This window comes from Panthera pardus, unplaced genomic scaffold (assembly GCF_024362965.1).
Source record: "Panthera pardus isolate Hobbes unplaced genomic scaffold, ASM2436296v1 HiC_scaffold_8, whole genome shotgun sequence".
Classification (NCBI taxonomy): Eukaryota; Metazoa; Chordata; class Mammalia; order Carnivora; family Felidae; genus Panthera; species Panthera pardus.
In genome coordinates, this window is record NW_026527013.1 from 144,932,041 (window position 1) to 144,951,676 (window position 19,636).

General features: G+C 41.8%; 1 protein-coding gene and 1 long non-coding RNA gene across 11 annotated transcripts in view; both read left to right on the forward strand.

Moving 5' to 3' along the window:
• The window catches only part of AHCYL2 (adenosylhomocysteinase like 2), a 169,307-nt gene extending 154,182 nt beyond the window's left edge, over positions 1 to 15,125 (forward strand). For all 10 annotated transcript variants that reach the window (XM_019452711.2, XM_019452712.2, XM_019452713.2 and 7 more), the window contains 6 exons: positions 1,558 to 1,652; positions 8,211 to 8,309; positions 9,989 to 10,057; positions 10,160 to 10,238; positions 11,494 to 11,614; positions 12,031 to 15,125. In XM_019452711.2, the coding sequence (XP_019308256.1) occupies positions 1,558 to 1,652; positions 8,211 to 8,309; positions 9,989 to 10,057; positions 10,160 to 10,238; positions 11,494 to 11,614; positions 12,031 to 12,037 (470 nt within the window). In that variant the 3' untranslated portion in view covers positions 12,038 to 15,125. The remainder of the gene's footprint in view (positions 1 to 1,557; positions 1,653 to 8,210; positions 8,310 to 9,988; positions 10,058 to 10,159; positions 10,239 to 11,493; positions 11,615 to 12,030) is intronic.
• LOC109268978 (uncharacterized) lies at positions 1,659 to 4,958 on the forward strand. Its single transcript, XR_002080867.2, has 2 exons — positions 1,659 to 1,893; positions 2,018 to 4,958. It is a non-coding gene; the product is annotated as an uncharacterized LOC109268978 (long non-coding RNA).
• Positions 15,126 to 19,636: the final 4,511 nt, after the last annotated feature.

Sequence of the window (19,636 nt, forward strand, 5' to 3'; positions counted from 1 at the left end):
CTACATATACCTTGGGATTGCTGGAACGTATGATAACTCTACTTTTAATATTTTGAGGAATTGCAAGCTTTTCCAAATAGACAGCACCATTTTACAATCCAGCAAGAATGTGTGGGGGTTACAATTTCTCAACATCCTTGCCAATGCCATTATTGTCTATTGTTTTTATTATAGCTATCCTAGTAGGTGTGAAATGGTGTTTTGCTGTGGTTTTGGTTTTTAAAGATTTTTATTTCCAAGTAATCTCTACTCCCAATATGGGGCTCCAACTCACAATCCCAAGATCAAGAGTCACACGCTCCACTGACTGAACCAGCTAGGAGCCCCTCATTGTGGTTTTGACTTGCATTTTCCTAGTGACTAATAATGTCGAACATCTTTTTTTTTTTTTTTTTTTTTATGTTTTATTTATTTTTGAGAGAGAGACAGAGCATGAGCAAGGGAGGGGCAGAGAGAGAGGGAGACGTAGAAGCAGGCTCCAGGCTCTGAGCTGTCAGCACAGAGCCCAACGTGGGGCTCAAACTCACAAATTGTGAAATCACCATCTGAGCCAAAGTTGGACACTTAACCGACTGAGCCACCCAGGTGCCTCAATGTTGAACATCTTTTCATGTATGCATTAGCACATCTTCTTTTGTACTTCTGCTTTTGAGAAACGTCTACTCTGGTCCTTTGCTCATTTAAAAATATTTTTTACATTTTATTTATTTATTTATTTATTTATTTATTTATTTATTTAATTTTTTTTGAGAGAGAGAGAAAGCATGCCAGAGAGGGGCAGAGAGAGGAGAGAGAAATCCCAAGCAAGCTCCACACTGTCAGCACAGAGCCCAATGCAGGGCTTGAACTCACACACTGTGAGATCATGACCTGAACAGAAATCAGCAGTCGGACACTTAACTGACTGAGCCACCCAGGCACCTCCCTTTGCTCATTTTTAAATTGGGTTATTTGTCTTTTAAGTAAGGAGTTGTAAGAGTTCTTTATAAATTTTGGATACAAATCTCCTATCAGTTATATGATTTGTAAATATTTTGTTCCATTTATTTATTTGTAAATAAATATCCCAATATATGGGTTGTCTTTTCATTTTCTTGGTGGAGTTGTTTGCAGCACAAGTTTATTTTTTCTTTGGTTGCCTCTGCTTTAGGGGTTATACCTAGGAAAACCATTGCCTAACCCAAGTTCACAAAGATGTATTCTTATGTTCTGCTAAGAGTTTTTTTAATGTTTATGTATTTATTTTGAGAGAGAGAGGAGAGAGCTCACGCGCATGTTATCAGCAGGGGGAGGGCAGGGAGGGAGATAGAGAATCCCAGGCAAGCTCCGTGCTATTGGTGCAGAGCCTGATGTGGGGCTCGATCTCACAAACTGTGAGATCATGACCTGAGATGAAATCAAGAGTCAGACGCTTAATCAACTGAACCACCCAGGCGCTCCCTGCTAAGAGTTTTATAGTTTTAGCTGTTGTGTTTGGTCAGGTGAAATTTCACATATGGTGTGAGGTAGGGGTCCAACTTTATTTCTTTTCGTGTGGATCTCTCTTCTGTTTTTAAGGTAACAAGAATGTGGTAACCAGAGAGCACTTGGACCGTATGAAGAATAGCTGCATCGTTTGTAACATGGGACATTCCAACACAGAGATTGATGTGGTAAGATTAAGTAACTCATTATTGAGGCCTTTTTTTTCCTCTCCTTCCCAAGAAACATAAACGGGAAGAAGAAAGGGAAGAGTCACCAGCCATCCTAAACATGACTGTCCTGGCAGAGCTGTCCACAGTCTGTTCACTTACTAGCCCTGTGACCTATGCTTGTGGATACTATAAAGCTTCTTCATCTCAATCATTTCAAATGATTATTTTCTTCCACCCCAGCTTGATACCTACTTACACTGTAAGCCATTTTGGTTCTCTAATTTGATTATATTCACCCTCAAATTATCCAATCCAACATAACACTTGGTCCTACTAAGTTGCCCAAGTAATAGTTAATAGAAGTGTTATTTATTTCTTTTCAGACTTATCAAAGTATCTCTCAGTGTGACTTTCACTCTGGTTTTAAATTTTTATGGCATTTTTCTGGCACAACTGTATTTCTCTCTGGGTAAATGGCTCAAGCAAAGCATGCTTTCATCTCCCCTGAGGGCTGCTCTGATTGAGCTCCAGCATTGCCAGGTAAGGATCAGTTGATATATTGAGAGCCTGTTGGATAATATCTATTTTAAATGACTTCTCTTTTTAACTTGTACTCTATTCTTCTGTTATTAAAAATAGCTGGAAATACTGAAGCCTATTTCTGCCCTTAAGGTTTCTGAGTGGCATGGCTCCATTACTTTGTTTTATCGTCATGATATTTTGCTCATAAAGAGTCATTTCTTCTTTTCTTTTTTTTTTTTTAATGTTTATTTATTATTGAGAGACAGAGACAGAGCATGAGCAGGAGAGGGGCAGAGAGAGGGAAGACACAGACCCGAGCTGTCAGTACGGAGCCTGATGCGGGGCTCAAACCCACAAACCGTGAGATTATGACCTGAGCTGAAGTCGGACGCTTAACCGACTGAGCCACCCAGGTGCCCCAAAAGAGTCATTTCTTTTTTCAATATTGAAATTTAAATATTGAATGGGTTTTTTTCTTTTGTTAAGTTTCACTTATATGCCATACTCCCTTTTACTGAATAGTCAAAGATATTAATATTTCTAAAATTGTCTAGCACATGATTGTCCTTTTCTGGATTAACCTGCTTATAGAGTCCCCAGATGGGAAAAGGCTTAAGGGAAGTAGTCATGCTCTGAACTCTAAAAAGAAATCTTCTGAGTAAGGGAAGGGGGAAGGAATTTTCTCTCCTAAACATTCAAGTGCTTAAATAAAAACAATTCCAAATGCAATCATATAATTTTTACATTTTTACTTAATCTTATTTCATCCTCTTGACAATCCCACAAGGCATTATTCTAATCCCTGATTTTCATTTGGGAAACTAAGAACTTAAGTCCATTGTTGTCATATACATTGATTCAAAAATTAAATTGGAGCCCAAAATTCAGGTTTTTTTTATTCTAGTCCAGTTTTTGTTTTATTTTGTTTTGTTTTCCTATACATTGTATGTAGTATTACCTCCTCATGATTTCTAGGTTAACTTCAAATTGTGATGGTAATCCCTCTTCTAAAGGCAATCCAGACATAAGTAACCTTGCAGGATAAACGCCAAGAAACTCTACCTTCAGTCATAAATATTTGTTGTGTGATTGCTATATGCCAGGTGCTATTCTAGATGCTTGGAGTCAGTGAACAAAACAGGCAAAGATTCTTGCCCTCAGAGAGCTTATTACATTTTAAAGGATAAAAAAGACAATAAACATAGTTCATGTAGTATGTTAGAAGGCAAAAGCACATGGAAAAAAGAAAAAGTGGAGTATAGTAAGAGAAATCAGGAGTGCCAGGTTGTAATTTTAAAGAGTGGGATCAAGGTATAACCCTCATTAAAAAGGTGATGTTTGAGCAGACTTGAAGGAATTAGCGAGGTGGACTTTTAGGTGAAGAACATTTTAAGAACAGCCAGAGCAAACGCCCTGAGGCAGGAATATGCCTAGTCTGTTTGAGGATCAACAATGAGGCCAATGTGGTTGAGATAAATGAGCACGGGGCAGGGAAAAGTAGATGAGGTCAGAAAGAAGGGGCCGGATCTTACAGAGCCTTACAGGCCATTGTAAGAACTCCTGATTATATTCTGAGGGAAATAGGGTGCCATTATAGGATTTGTAATAATCTGACTTTTAAAAAAGGCTCACCCTGGCTGCTGTGTTGATACTGGACCTAGTTTTGTATGTATTGCTAGGTAGCCTCTAATATCTGGCACGGATACTAGCCAAGGGCCATGCCTCAATTCTCTTTGTGCTCTTCTTAGCAGAAGGTATATGACTAAACTGAATGGTCCAGAAAGGGACAGGCTCAGAAGGACTTTGGAAAAGTTAAATTACTCAACCTTTGATGGTAGTGTCCTGGGCATATAAAATGAAATTTAAGGAAACGGCAAACTCATCTAATCGAAATCAAAATGTTCATTCACAATTTAATTTGTATTGAATAATATGAATTGAATAATTTCTCTGCTCTGCGTTGAGTATTTACTGGCTGAAGAAATAGTGAACAATATTCCTGCTCTCGTGGTACTTATATTCTAGTGTGGGATACAGACAATCAACAGATAGACAGTTTTGTCAGTGCCTCGTATGGAAGAAAAACAGCAAAGTGAGGCCATTGAGGATGCTATTTTAGTTAAGGTGATCAAGGAAGGTCTCTTTGAGGAGATAACATTTGAACAAAAACCTGAATGAATGGAAGGAACAAGGTATCTGAACATTCTATTCAGAGAGAATGGTGAGTAAAAAGATGCTGAGTTAGAAACGTGCTTTATGTTTGGGGAACAGGAAAAAGGCCATCATGGCAGGAACAGGATAGGCAAAGGATGAGAATAAGAGGCAGCTGAAGGAGGTCAGTGGGTTATGTAGGCCTTTGTAGGCCACAATAAGGACCTCAGATTTTATTCTGGGTATAGTGGAAGCCATTGGAAGCCATTCCAGCGGCACCTAGCTGGCTCCGTCAGTAGAGCGTGTGAGTCTTGATCTTGGGGTTGTGAGTTCAAGCCCCATGTTAGACGTAAAGATTACTTAAAAAAAAGGTGGGGGTGGAAGCATTCCAATTGGAAAGTTTTAACCAGGTAACTGAAAAAAATGTGACTTAACAGAATACTCTGTGGTATAAAGAAAACACTTCTGGGGCGCCTGGATGGCTCAGTCGGTTAAGCATCCAACTTCGGCTCAGGTCATGATCTCACAGTTCGTGGGTTCGAGCCCTGCGTTGGGCTCTGTGCTGACAGCTCGGAGCCTGGAGCCTGCTTCTGATTCTGTGTCTCCCTCTCTGTCTGCCCCTCCCCTGCCCACGCTCTGTCTCTCTCTGTCTCTCAAAAATAAATAAATGTAAAAAAAAAAAAAAATTTAAAGAAAACACTTCTGGAGCTTGAGTAGTGGTAGGGGCAATAGAGGCTCTTTCAGTATTTCCAGCTATGAGAGAAAGTGGGAGCTCAGATGACATGGGTTAGCAATGAAGGTAATATATTGTGAACATAGGACCAGTGGGACTTGCTAAATAGCTCGGGTGCAGAGAGTGGAAAAAAGAGGAGAATCTCTATAAGTAATCTCAGTGAAACTGCAAAGGAGAATGATTCAGTAAATTTTACCCAGATATTTTTAGCAATCAAAAATGTAAGTGTTTTGTTTTGTTTTGTTTGTAGGAATTTATAGTTTTACCTAACCTAGAGATGTTGACTGCTGTGTTTCTTGGAAGGAATAGCTCATCAAAAGAGTTGGACATTTAGAAAACTGCATTTTTTTTCCCTGTATATTAATGCTGTGAAAACTTAGGGAACCTGTGACTGGATTGTGCTCCTAGCTGCCTTTTGGCCATGTCTTTCTTTCATATGTTTCCTTTTCTCTTGAAAACAGACCTGCTTACCCATATACATCACATAGATGGCCTTTATGACTATAACCTTCACACTTCAAGTGGCTAAACCATTAGGTACACATGCTTTAAAAGTTTCCACCAGCAAAAGAATTAGAACCTGAGACTTGCTATTTTTGCAGCACTAGAACCACAGTTGTTTCCCTAAAAAAAATTGATGTGTACTATCCAAAATCACATAATACCAGTTTGTGCAAGCATGGTCATTCACAGTGAGATATACACCTTGTTTGGGAACAGTCTCTGTAAGGAACCTTTTTCCTGGTAGGTTGCTAAATGACTGTAAATCAACAGAAAAGACAATTTGATGCCTTTAAGAGAAATTCGTATATAACTATGCTGGCCATAGGAAATCCTTCTTTCAAGGACTGTCACTGTCAGATAAACTTACTAGGTTGTTGGAGCTGCCCGGGCAGTGTTAGAGATCATTTAACTCAGTGTCTCTCTGAACCCTGTTTTAAACTGACCCTCAGGTCTTTTTCTTGCACCATAGCCATTCCAGTGCTCCAGCACACTGCCTCCACAAAGCATTGATCATTTTATGATGTTCATAAGAAGTGTCTCTTCCTTGATTCCATCATATCCTAAGACAGGAGACTCCTTTTATCATGGTGTCACCTCTTTACTGCCCATCCGAGATTGCTTGTCCTCTGGAAAATTATGACTGTGAGACACTAAGAACCTAAAATACTTTAAAGTTCCAACATCTCAACAAAAAAATGCCCGTGTTACCAAGGAGTATCTTTTGTCTCTTGCCTTCTATGTTGTTATTTCTAAAGGCTAATGGATTTACTTTGTATATCCTTAACTTCCCAAAGTGGTCTGTTTGCTTAAATTCTTTTTAACTCTATTTACAGTGTTTATTTATTTAAAAAATTAGTTCTAACTGTAAAGTAATACTTCCTTTTTTTTAATTTTAGAGAGAGAGAGAGAGCGAGAGCATAAGTTGGGGAGAGGGACAGAGAGAGACAGAGACAGAGACAGAAAATCTTAAGCAGACTCCACACTCAGCATGGAGCCAGATGCAGGGCTTGATCTCACGCCTCTAAGATCATGACCTCAGCCAAAATCAAGAGTTGGACTTGAGTCACTTAACTGACTGAGCCACCCAGGTGCCCCAATGGTTGCTTGTTTTAAAAATTCAAACAACATAAATATGTTTAAGAAGTAAAACATTTACAAAATTGAGGTTATAGTATATTGTTCTGCAACTCTGTGTTGTCACTTAACAATAATGAGTGGTTTTCATGTTAACACATATAGATCTACTTTTTTATATAATATTTGCATAATATTCCATTGTATGAAATTATCCAGATTTACCTAGCTATTCCTTTGTTAAATTAAATTTTTTGCTAATACAGATAATACTGGATTGAACATTCTTGGCACTTATATTTATGAACTTGAGCAAGTGTTTCTATAGAGCCCTAAAGGTGAAACTGATTGGTCAGAGATTAGGTACATATAAAATTTTGTTAGCTACTACCAAATTGCTCTTTCTGTTGAACCAAATTGTGAAACTTGGTATTTCAAGACATTTTGTTCCCCATGTACCTAATAAAGAAATGGTCTAGATCGTTAATACAGTCCTGAATATACTGAAACAGAATTATGTTTGTCTTTCCCACTAGATTGGTAATTAAAAGATGATATAGTCCCTGTCCATAAATAGCTCACAATCTAGTAGAGGAGCCCACAGTCTTGTCTATAATAGTGTCATTTACTACATCGCCTAGAATGTAGAATGTACCCAGCAAATGAGTACTGTAGAACTGAAGTGTTTCTCTGTTTGTCTGAAAACTACTGTTTGGCAGATCTTCTTAATTTTACCAGCTGAGCCAAAGGGTGGTTTTAGAATATGGACTCCCTTTCTATTTTAGGAATGGCCTATTGGAAGAAGGAAGTTGTTGTCTTAAGTCTAAACCCTGTGACTGTTATTTATTTGATTGCTACTGTTAATAAACTTAACATTTCTTCTCTTGTTCTCCGAATACACAATATACAGAAATGGAAGGAGGGTGAGCTGTTGGGAGCTTTACTCTACCATTAAGCATTTCTCTAAAGGCTACCTCACATTTGCACTTAGGTCACAAAGCTTCTGTAACTTTAAGGTGAACCACCATCATTGAGAAGGTGGAACCTGGGATATGAGGATGTGTAGGCAGAACTTCGGGCCCCAGCATGCTATATTTAGGACAACCAGCCTTCTCTAACAAATCTCACTTAGCTCCGACCCTCCTTTTTTCTGTTTCTCTTCAGCATTTGTGTATTCAGTTTGCTTTGTATCAATTTGCACTTGTTTGCATGTTGCTTTATAAGTAATTTTAGAGGCTTTTTCCTCCTCACGTATGCATCGTTTTGTGTCCCCACCTAAAGTATGAGCTTTTTGAAGGCAGAAACCATGTCTTTGGTTTCTTTTGTATTTCCCATAGCACCTTTTACTGTGCTCAGCAGAGAGTGGGCATACAGTATATGTTGTGGAATGACATCCTGAGTGATCCCTCCCTGGCTGGGCCTAAGATTAAATACCTTGAAATGGAACAGTCCTAACCAACCTGGGAAAGGTATTCTCCATCTGGCATGTTGGTTGCTCATTTCAACTTGCTATTTGAAATGGCTCCCTTCAACATCTTTCCATAAAGTGGGACAAGTCGTGGCCGATGATGTACTTGCTGTGTGTGTTCCAGGCGAGTCTGCGGACACCAGAACTGACCTGGGAGCGAGTGAGATCCCAAGTTGACCATGTAATATGGCCTGATGGCAAGAGGATAGTATTGCTGGCAGAGGTAAGACCTAAGACTGGTAAGAGAAATTCACCCCTGACAGGAAAGACTGCAATATCCAGGTCCCCTCCTCCACATGTTCTCTCATTTTCAGCTCCTTTCGAGCACAAGCTTAACTACTTTACCAGTGGATTTTACATCTGACTGTGAAAGGTCTTTTCATTCAGCAATTAAGAAACTATTTTGGTTCCTTACTTTTCCGCAATTATCCTGTCTGTCTGTGTCAATCTACAGGTAGAGTCAGATAATGACTCTTACTGTGGAAGAATTAGCAGATAGAGCCAATGCCACTTTGAGCGATGCCTACGAAGAGATAATGTCATTTGCAGGATGGCTTAATCAGTAAGCACAAAGCAGATATTCCTGACTGTACCTGAGACTGTTGTAGGCAAGCTCTAGGAGAGTCTTTGAGTTTAGATCATGTTTTTGAGTGACATTCCTCTGAGTTGAACCAGATGTGTAGTAGGCACCCAGCTGTCTATTGGTCGTATGATTACTATTTCCCTGTCCTGACTTCTTCTGGCTCAGACTTACTCTTCACTTTCATCCCACTTAACCTTCCGTGTCAATGTTTGGCTACTTTGCCTTTCTTGAAAGCTCCTCTTCCCTAGTCTTAGATTCCTGACGGCAATATCGATGCCCGCTGTTCTTACCTTGACAGTTTCTCTTCTTCAGAGAAAGATACCAAAATAACAAGAATGATAATAATATGTTTCTTGAGGTTTGATTTTCTGTCAGTTTTCCTTCCTTTTTTTAAAATTAAGGAAACTGAATACGAAGATGTAAAAGATATACCATCTTCACGGAGGGACCCTTAAATTTATGCTGGAGTACCCTTACTGTTCTCTTTACCTTTTTCCACCTTATCTCACCTTCTCACATACTTTAGGGCATCTGTAAAGGGACCGGATTACTCCTTCACGAGAAAGGAGCTTGTACAGGGAAGGGATGAGCAGGTTGTTAAATATTCATTAATTGCTTTTATATCAGCCAGCTGTCTGGTGACTTATTTCTAGTTGCCCTGGGAGGTCCCATCTAGTGATTTTGGTGACAAAAGCAAGCACCATGGTTTTTGGCTACTATGTTTCAGCAAAAAAAAAAAGGTGGTCACGCTTCCTAGGAAACAAAATAGGAAAGGATAGCAATCTCCAGTAGCCTCCAGCCCTTGTATTCTCTGAATCATCCACTAGAAATACAAGAATACCCTTGCATTCAGGAGAACCAAACTGCAGAAGAAGCACAGAAATCATCACAGCTTACTAAGTCCAAAGATACCTCCCCTCACAACCTGGAGAGGTTGCCCCTGGACTTGACTACATCCTTGCTTACAACGGTCTTTCAAAAGAATGCCAGTGCCTCTGAAGGAGGATATTCTGTTGCAGAAAGTATGAAATTCAAGAGAAGCATACCCTTCCTTGGCATAAGCCTCAGTATCACGTGACCGTCCCTATTCCTTTTTACATAATCCCAGAGATCTTTTATCCATTACCTTCATCAGATTTTCCAGAAGTTTTTAATTCCACTTAAATGTCGACCAATTCATGTCTATTTATCGAACACCTACTTTTTGTCCAGCCATGTTAGTTGGAAGTATTTGGAAAATTGCAGTTGTGTGCGTCCTTCGCTCCTCAAAGGCTAGAGACTTTGTCCTAACTCATCTGTGTCTTAACCCTTCTCTCCAGGGCCGTCTGCTGAACCTAAGCTGCTCCACAGTGCCTACATTTGTGCTCTCAATCACCGCCACTACTCAGGTAGGGCCATCAGAGCGGAAAGCAGTGGGCTGGAACGGGTCATCAGACCATCAGGGTTTCACTTGGTACGGCACATCAGCATCCATCTCTCTGCTTTTCTAGGCTCTTGCCTTGATAGAGCTTTACAATGCTCCTGAGGGTCGCTATAAGCAGGATGTCTACCTGTTGCCCAAGAAAATGGGTAAGCATGCGCTCTTCCATCCCTGTCCGTTCCCAAGTAGTTCAGAGTGAGAGGCTAAATGAAGTTTGGGGCACTAAATTTCTTATGGAAAGGGGGTGGGGAAGATATCTGTGCCTTCTAAAGTAGGAGCTAGGATTCCTAGGTTTCATTACTGATTGATTTACATTTTGCTATGATTTGGTTACATTATCATTACATTTTGCTATGCTTTGGTTTGCCTACCTGTGAATTTCAAGGATTTTTTTTCTCTTCAAGTATCTTATATGCAAGAATCTCAAAGGAGAAAAAAATCTTCCCCTAAGAAAGAGGACTCATCTTCCACCTTGTGACATCTGACTTATTCCAATTCTAGGCTGCTGCATAGCCCCTTCCAGACTTTCCTCAGACTGAGAAGACTTTTCATACTACATCTTCTAACTCTGGTCTCATTGTCAGGGCCAAAGGAAAGACTGAACAGCTCCTGTTAAGACTAGTCATGTGGGTGTTTCATATAAGGGAAACATTAAACTCTTGAAAATTTAAAGAACCCGCCTCAAGCACCTGAACTGATACAGTGTGTTTACAAACTCCTGAGGCAAAGATCAGGGAATAAATCAGCTTCTGGTTTTGTTTTGCTTTAGCACTTGATGCATGGCAACTGTTAGAAGTTGACATATTTTCCCTTTAATATATCCTTTGGAAGGATATAAAAGAAATACAACAGTCTATATTTTGGCTGAATACATAATGAAGTTAGGAAGACCAAACAAATAGTTAGAAAAATGACATAAAATTCTGAATAATATGTATTCAGGCAATAGAATATAGACAGAGCCCATAGCTAAGGATACTAAAAGCAAAGCAAACAGTGTAGTATCATTCTTAGACATTCCTTTCCAGTTTCCTCGGGTGTTAGTTTTTCTGAGTCGCCCAAAGTACAGAGTTTCCCACCTTTTATTCCCTTGCTATCCCATCCTTTCTTTTAGACCCTAAGAACTATTGCTTCTTTCATGTCTCCCTTACCTTTCTGGGGAGAAGGAAAGATTCAAGGATGAAACAGCTGGTAAGAAAGAAGTGTTACAGTTTTGAAAAACACTGGGCTTGAAGCTCAAGCAACCACTCCTTAGAATTCTGGGCCGGTGAGCCAAAGTTGAGCATTTTTCTTTCAGCTCCGAGAATTAGAAAGTGTCTCCCAACTTTTTAAGGCCTAGCCTGGCGAGCACAGCCAGACAAGAGGCATGAATGTTTATACCAGGGCTTCTGTGGTCTGTTCCAGATGAGTATGTGGCCAGCCTACACCTGCCCACCTTTGATGCCCACCTGACGGAGCTGACAGATGAACAGGCCAAGTATCTGGGACTCAACAAGAATGGGCCTTTCAAGCCTAATTACTACAGGTGCCTTGGGCCCCCCCAGAAAAGAGGGAAACCCGGGTAGTAAAGAGCTTTCTGCACTGAAATTGGTCTTTACAACTTTTACTACATTTACATGAACTCAGAAAAATAAACCCACTCCCCCCTCAGTACCACCCCCAAAGGACTCTTTGAGGCTTTCTCCAGACATTAAATAGTGTTCCCTTTTCTGAATTTGCCTTTCTCCATTTCATCTTAAGATTATTTTTACCTCTTTATAGAGAAATACTGGGCATTTTCACTGATGTGAAAAAGCACCACAAGTATTTACCCTCACCATCCACTCCAGAAAAGTCCCTGTCTACCTGCTGTACCTTTAGGTGGGCTCTTCATGTCCCAGCATCCTCATAAGCTGATAACATAAGCTGATAACATAGTCTCATCTTTCTTTCTCCCTCTAGGTATTAAGTTCCTGTAATTCAAGCCAGAAGAAGTTTTAAGGAATAGAACTCCAAGTCTTTTCTCCACTCCTATACAGGAAAGAACCCAGCAAGCTGCTTCTCCAATCAGCTGCTCGCCGTGCTCACCCTATATGTTAGGTTATTTATTTATTAAAACCTAGAATCCTGTGCCTGTTGCCTTGGCCCAAAGTGTGGTTACTGCCCGGAAGGCTGTGAGAGCCACAAGGGACAGGCTGAGGAAGGAAAGAAATGGGGTAATCCTTCCCAGTGCATTTTTTGCATCATTCCCCGTTGACTTGGAATCCTCAGCAATGGTCATATGTCTCTTGTCCAGGTTCAGGAGTTAGTCCAGGGATTCCAGACTCCTTGTTCCCTGGGTTTTTTAGAATAAATTTCCTGCAGCTGCCTTTCTCAGCTTTGGCCCTTCCCTAGGTTAGGCCTTTTGGAAGCTACCGAGTCAACATGGCCTAAGTTCCCAGCCTTGACCATCACTATCACTGCCTTCTTTATAGAATGACTGGGAAGGAAGGAGTATATGTTATGGCTTTGGCAAGCTACACCAAAAACTTAGCTATGCCTGTGCTGACTTGGAGTCTTCTTCCTTACCCAGGACTCCTTTCTTCCTTGAATAGTCATGTCTATTTTAACACTTTCTGGGTCCAAGAGGGATGTGCCTCCATTATTTCCTCTGCAGCTCTGGTGTTTGTCAGATATTTGTCTTGCCATCTTTCTAACCCAGCTAACCCCTGCTCAGGAAGTGGGGGCTAGCCCCAGTGGGGCCCATAGTTTTACTTGTCATTTAACTGGACAGTTTCCCGGGAAGTTCCCTCTAGACTGGCACTGTCTCAGAAAAGGAGAGAAACTCTGCTTCCTGAAATTTCCTCTTACTGCCTAAAACTGCTTTTGAAACTGAGCAAGGAAAGATGAACTTTCCAATGGATCTGGGGGGTGTAGGGCTCTGGAAGTGGGACAGGTCACTCACGCCCGCAGCTTGTCACTCTAAAGAAGCAGAATGTATTTATTTGTCTCCTGGGAAGGGCTCTGCAGCTAAACTGGGTAAGCTATACAGAGGTGACACTGTAAACTGTGTCCAAATGATTAAAGCTAGTTTGACTAGTTTCAACTTCATCAGACATTTCATTTCTTTGGCCATTGCCATTGATGAAACTAGGATCTGATGTCTCTACGATTTAGTCTGTGGTTTTTCTTTTCTGCTGGGATATATTTTTATGTTCTTGCCTCTTCCATCTCAAGACTCTATAATTCAGAGGTAGTTTCTTGAGTAACTCCAACATTACAAAAAACTAGTAATGCAAGCAGCCTGAAATTTTATGTCCCACGTAAGAGTTGGATACCTTTTGGAGACTGACATGTTGATCTTAAGGGTTTCACTGGGACCAGACTTGTTCTGAGAGTTAAAGTCTGGAGTGGCCCTAGAAATCTTGAATGAAATGAGTCCCTTTCCCCCCCCCCCCCCGACAACTTTCTTTAACACTCTCATGTTTGTTGGTTTGTTCCCCCCCCCCCCCCTTTTTTTCCTACCCTGGTCTGCCTCATAGTCTCAAGACCAAGGTAACTCAAGGAAACACCACCAGACCACCCAGGATCACTATAACCTTCCCACCCTGATTCTCCTCACCTACCTCCACTTTGTTCAAATTCCCCTGGCGTTCATATATACTTTCAGAGCTAGTCTGGAAGTGACCTTCCTTTTGGAGGTAGAGAGGTGGCCTTTGGATAAATGGCTGTTTGCTTCATTAAATAGTATGCAGTCTCAGCCTAGAGAGTCTGGTTCCTCAGAGGCTTTATGTCTTAGCACATACCGGAAAAGTGCCACATATATGGCTATATTCTTTCATGAGGAAGATTGTAAATGCTGAAAATTCTACTAGACCTCTCAGTTCTTCCTTTTGCCTACCCAGTTCTGAGTTTTGTATTAATTGCATCTCTTTTGTATTAGTGAATTGGATACAGGTCTTTGTAACTTTTACCAAGGGCAGATTCCATTAGGTAGATATCTGGACTCTAGCCTGTTATGTTCATAAGCCAAAAACCATAACTTGCTGTTTCTCAGTAAAGCCGAGTTCTCTAGGGAGCAGTATTACTTAGGTACTGATCCTGACAGAGCACACCCTGCCTTGTTATAGTGAAGAGACCCATTGCAAATAAAAAAGGAGCCACCTTTGGGCCTCTAAGTTTGATTGCCAGTGTTGCTGCCCATGGTGAGATATTTGCCTCTGAGTTTCAGATGACCCCCTTTCCTTTCTCTCTAGGGACCCCATGTCATCAACCATTAGGAAGAAGGAGGCCCAGGCCTCCTGAGTATTTGGGTTCTACCTTAGTGTTGGAATTTGGTCATTATTCCCTCTACCCTTGGAATCAGACAACAAACTGTGTCTTCTTCCCTCAAGCTCTCACCTTAGATGCATTCAGGTATCTGGAAGCATAGGAAAGAAGACGAATTATCTGTTTGTATATGGCCCTGGCTGGTGGAGATACTTAGCATTTTTTCTGCAATGAATTTCTGCTAGTTTTCAAGGTCTCATTTGCCTTCTTAATGGAAATTCAGGGTTTTTGTTTTTTGTTTTTTGTTTTCCTCGTTAAAAAAAGAAAAAAGGTATCTGGTCTACCTTCTGTCTGCCCTCCTACCTCCTCAACCTACCCTCCCATATGAGCACGGCTCCCCATGGCCACATACTCCTGCAAAGCTTTTTTGCTGCTTGGCTTTTCTCTGAACAGATCTGAAATTGCTGCTCCTGTGGTTTTCTCAAAATTAACTTTGTCATGGTTTTAAAAAAAAGAAATCAAAATGCATTGTTGCATTAAGCTTTTTTAATAAAGGAAATTATGGAAAGAAAATAGGCAACACCAGCAAATTATATGTAGAGAATAAACTAAACTATATATATATAATATATATATATTATATATATAATCATCTAGTTCTCATTGTCATCTTACTGAAAGGAAATAAAACCTCTAAGGATCACCGTTTCTGAGAGGATCTTGGAAATCTTTATGTCTAAGTGATTGTATTAGATCAGCAATAATGACTATGTAATCTCAAAAGATAAATAAAATATTCTTAAAATGGATTCTTATCTTGAGAGTATTGCTTGCTTCTGTGAACTAGGAATTCAAGAGATGAGTGATGTTTCTTGGCAACAGGCTGGAGAGCCTACTGCAGGGCAAAGATGTGAAAAGTTGAAGTGGTTACCAATAGCATATTTGAATGGCCTTAGCCTTGGGTCCCTTATTCCGTGGTAGGCCATTCCACTAATATCTTTCCCCCAACCCACCCCCTGCTATGTGTGTAAAGAACCTGCTTTCTCAAAACCATCACCCCCGGGAGTTGAAAAGTATAGAGAAAATAGAGTGTGGTTCTAGATCCCCCAAGCCCTCTGTGTTCTGCCCTTAGCTGGACAACACAAGATGCCAGCATCCATGGTTTGGGATTAAAGGGTCCTGACACCCAGAACTTGACTACATCCAACCAAAGGGAAGAAATAAATTACTCTGACAGAGATTTGTTTCCAGATCAGCTTTTGCCTGACTAAATCAGAAACTAAAGGGCGAATCCAACTTCCTCTTCTTCCTCAACTACCAGTAGAGTGGCCATTTTTGAGCCAGTTTTCTAATACCCACCTCTCTTAGTTGACAAATTAAACTAGTTCTTCCTGTATGCAAGATGTTTTCTTCCCTCTTAGAATCTTCTGCTACTTTGACTTGTGTTTACCTAAACTAAGGGCTAAAACAGTTTGGGTAGTTGGTAATGGCTCAAAGCTGGTGCCACTCCAGTTGCGAAGGAGAATGCAGGGGCCAGCAATGAAACCTATGAGCCACTGGCAGGTTTCACCCCCCTACAGCAGGGCTTGGCTCCTCTTCTGTGAAAGATGGGAGCATGGGTGCCTGGGTCTTAGTTTCAGACTCACGGGGTAAGCCCTGACTATGCACTGCTGTGCAATTTCTCTAGCCTGTGGTCCTGTGGAAAGAGACTGGACCTCTTAAGTCAGGCTCACTTGACTAGCTCTTCCATTTACAAGTTGTATAATTTGACCAATATGATATAATGACTCAGAGCCTTGGTTTTCTTGCCTTTGAAATGGGTAATGCTTATCTCCTGGGGTAAGGACTTAAAGATCTGATTTAATTTTTAAAATGCTGCTTAAAAATCTGGCACACACCGTGCTACACAAACATCAGTTTCTTATCTCAGTCTAAGGGTCCTAAATCCCCTGTTGCCTCATTACACCTTCATGTGCAGCATTGATGGGAGAGGAAGATATTCTGTCTTTTTTCTACCACATCATTCCTGCTGCCCAATGCCCTAAAAAATTAGATACTGTAAGACTTTCTGCACCTTATGTTTTTTTTAAGTGTTTGTTTATTTTTGAGAGAGAGAGCGTGAGCAGGGGGAGGGCCAGAGAGAGAGGGACACAGAATCCAAAGCAGGCTCCAGGCTGTGAGCTGTTAGCACAGAGCCAGACACAGGGCTCGAACCCACGAACCATGGGATTGTGACCTGAGCCGAAGTCGGATGCTTAACTGACTGAGCCACCCAGGCACCCCTCTACATCTTATTTTTAAGTTCTATAACAGGTGCTGTCTATTTAGTCAAGTATCTGACCTCCATGCTTACATGGGGAAAGGAATATGTTCAGTCCTTGGAATTATACCTATTTATACCTCTGCCAGGAGCCCCCAAATGCCTGAGTTTGGGGACAAGGAAAAGTGGTAGTGTTGATTTAAAAATAATTCAGCACGGGAGCCATCTCTGCAAGATAGAAAAACTTGTAGACCAGCCCCTGACTGATTAGCCCTCAGGTGTATGTATGGATGCCTCTGTGGTCAATGGTATTGACGGCTAGCACATCTTTACTGACAAATAAGCTAAAAGAAGTTCAGTGTGTACCAAGTCCATGGCCTATAATTTCAAAGTTTTCAGTTCATCCATGGTTTCTTGTCAACTTCTTCCAGGAGTTGTTTCCAGATACCTTCTTCCTTCTGACCAGTTCTGAAAGTGGGGCTATAATGAGCAGACAGATGTCCGATCTTCACTGTCTCCCATTCCACAGGGTGTAGAGAAGATAATGGATTGAGGTCTCTTGTGTTGATCCTTTGCAATCTCCATAACACCCGTTTTTCAAACCCCTTCTCTGAAAGTGAAGCCAGATGGAGCTCTAGGCTTAGCAATTAGCTTTGCATAGAGGCCAGAGAGGACTTGAGAGGTATCCTCAGTCCTCCCCACTGAAGCCAGCTTGAGGCTTTGTTCTTTCGCCCAAGGTATACACTGGAAAAGGAAGAAAGCCTCAAAACTGGCCACCACTGACTGTTTGGGGATCCTGATGATTGACTAAGCTCACAAAAGAGACGATGAAGCTCTGGGCCTATCAATCCTAGAACTCTGACTGCTTAGGAGGACAGGAATTGGGAGTAGGAAGATAGAATAATTAATTCTTTTATTAAGAAACCCTAATGGGTTGTGCAGTGGCGGCTTTACCACACTGCAGCAGTGATGAGCTAGGCGTGGGTTGTGAATTTTAAAGCAGAGTGTGACTCTTTTAGAGTTTAACAAATTATACCCAAAAAGAAAATTCCAAAATCAAATAGTTGAGGCCTCGAGCCATGAACTTTCTTGGAAATTCGGGTCATTTCAATTCTGTTAAGCCAGTAGGTCTCAACTGCAGAAGATATTGCCCCTCAGGAAACATTTTTGCCATATCTGGAGACACTTTTGGTGGTCACAACTTGGGGGAGGGTACTACAGGCATCTACTATGGAGAGGCCAGGGATTCTGCTAAACATCCTACAATGCATGGAACAGCTCCCCACCACAAGTTTTTCAGTCCCTATTACAGAAATCTTGTGCTAAACGTACATATATGAGGTATACAAAATGAACAAAACTTGGCCCTACTCTCAAGAAACTTCTATCCACGTTGGTGGGAATGGGAGAGGAAAGGGAAGTACAGTACATGAGTACGGTAAGGAGATGTTGGGGACAGAAGAGAAAGTGAGAAAGCTCCAAGGAGTTCTCACTCTCAACTCTGCCTTCATCCATCACCTACCGACTAGCAGAGTAAATTCTGAGGGAGACATACGGTTAAGAAAGGGACAGAGCTGTCCATAAGATACAGGAAGGGGGAGCAGCCATTCCTTTGAGCCTCTTACTTTGGGGATATAGTAGAAAATATAAGAGGGACGCCTGGGTGGCTCAGTTGGCTAACTTCGACTTCGACTTCGGCTCAGGTCATGACTTCACAGTTTGTGAGTTCGAGCCCCGCCGTCCGGCTCTGTGCTGACAGCTCAGAGCCTGGAGCCTGTTTCAGATTCTGTGTCTCCCTCTCTCTCTGCTCCTCCCCCCACTCGCACTCTGTCTCTCTCTCAAAATAAAATAAAGACATAAAAAATTTTTTTAGAAGAAAATACAAGAGTTTTGAATCCAAGCAGACTTGGCATGACACCCACCCAGCCGGAGCGGGTTGAGAACGGTCAAAAGGATGGCTTTCTGGAAGAGGAGGTAATAATGAAATAGAATCTTTATGGGACAATAGAAGCTAGCCAAGAAGAAGAGCAGAAAGTTTTTTCCAGAAAGAACAGCAAATACACTCAGACAAGATGGAACACCTTGGGAACTGCGAGGAGTAATCTCTGAGTCCTGGTTTTCTCAACCGTAATACAGGATTAGTGGAAACAACCTGTCAGAGAGAAGTAGCATAAGATATCTGGAAAGTTTCTAGTGCAAGGCCTAGAACAAAGTGGCAGTTCAACAATTCCCTCAATCCCATCCTTTTGATCCCACCCATTCCCCTCAGGCTGCTTTTTGGGGACTATTTACTGTCAACAGCGTTTTAGATAATTAGCTGACCAGAGAGCTTCCTTTGTATCAAGCCCTCAGGAGGGATCGTAGAGGAAGGAAGGAAAGTGCTAGGGAGCATACGGGGATTTGCTCTCCATTCAACGTTTCTCCCTAGCTCACACTTGAGGAAGGTGCCCTACTTCACAAGAGAAAGGCAGATGACCAGAAGCAGCCCTGAAGGGCACCAGCGATTTCACTTAAGTGAAAATGCCCCATCCCACCCCTCAACCCACCATCTCCCAGTCGAGCCCTCACTCCAGGCGGGATAAGTTCTCGAGAAATCTGAGAGGGCGAATCTCTCGTTGCCTTCGGTGTCCCTGACCACCCGGCGGTGCCATGCCTCCCCTGCGATTGAATCGGGACTAGGGGCGTCATGCGGGAGCTAGGATAGGACATCTGTGGTAATGGGGAAACCGAGACTGCAGTGAAGCAGGAGGCGGAGACTAGAGCTCCCCGAAAAGGTCGCTATTTGGGAGCGGGTGAGTGCTGAGCGAGAAGCAAAAAGATAACCCGCCAAGCCTCTAGGCCCAGAATTCGGGAAGTAATGCCGAGAGCCTACCCCCGAGGCTAAAGCTACCAGCAACGCGGCAGGACTTAAAAAAAATAGGAGGGGGGACGTCCCGTAAATGAGCCCCCCCTCCTCCGAGTCCCGCTCGGAACGGCCGAACAGCCAATCGCGATGTGGGGCGGGGCTGCGGAGCGCGGCCGCAGCCAATAGTTGCGGAGAGGGCGGAGCCTGGATCCCAG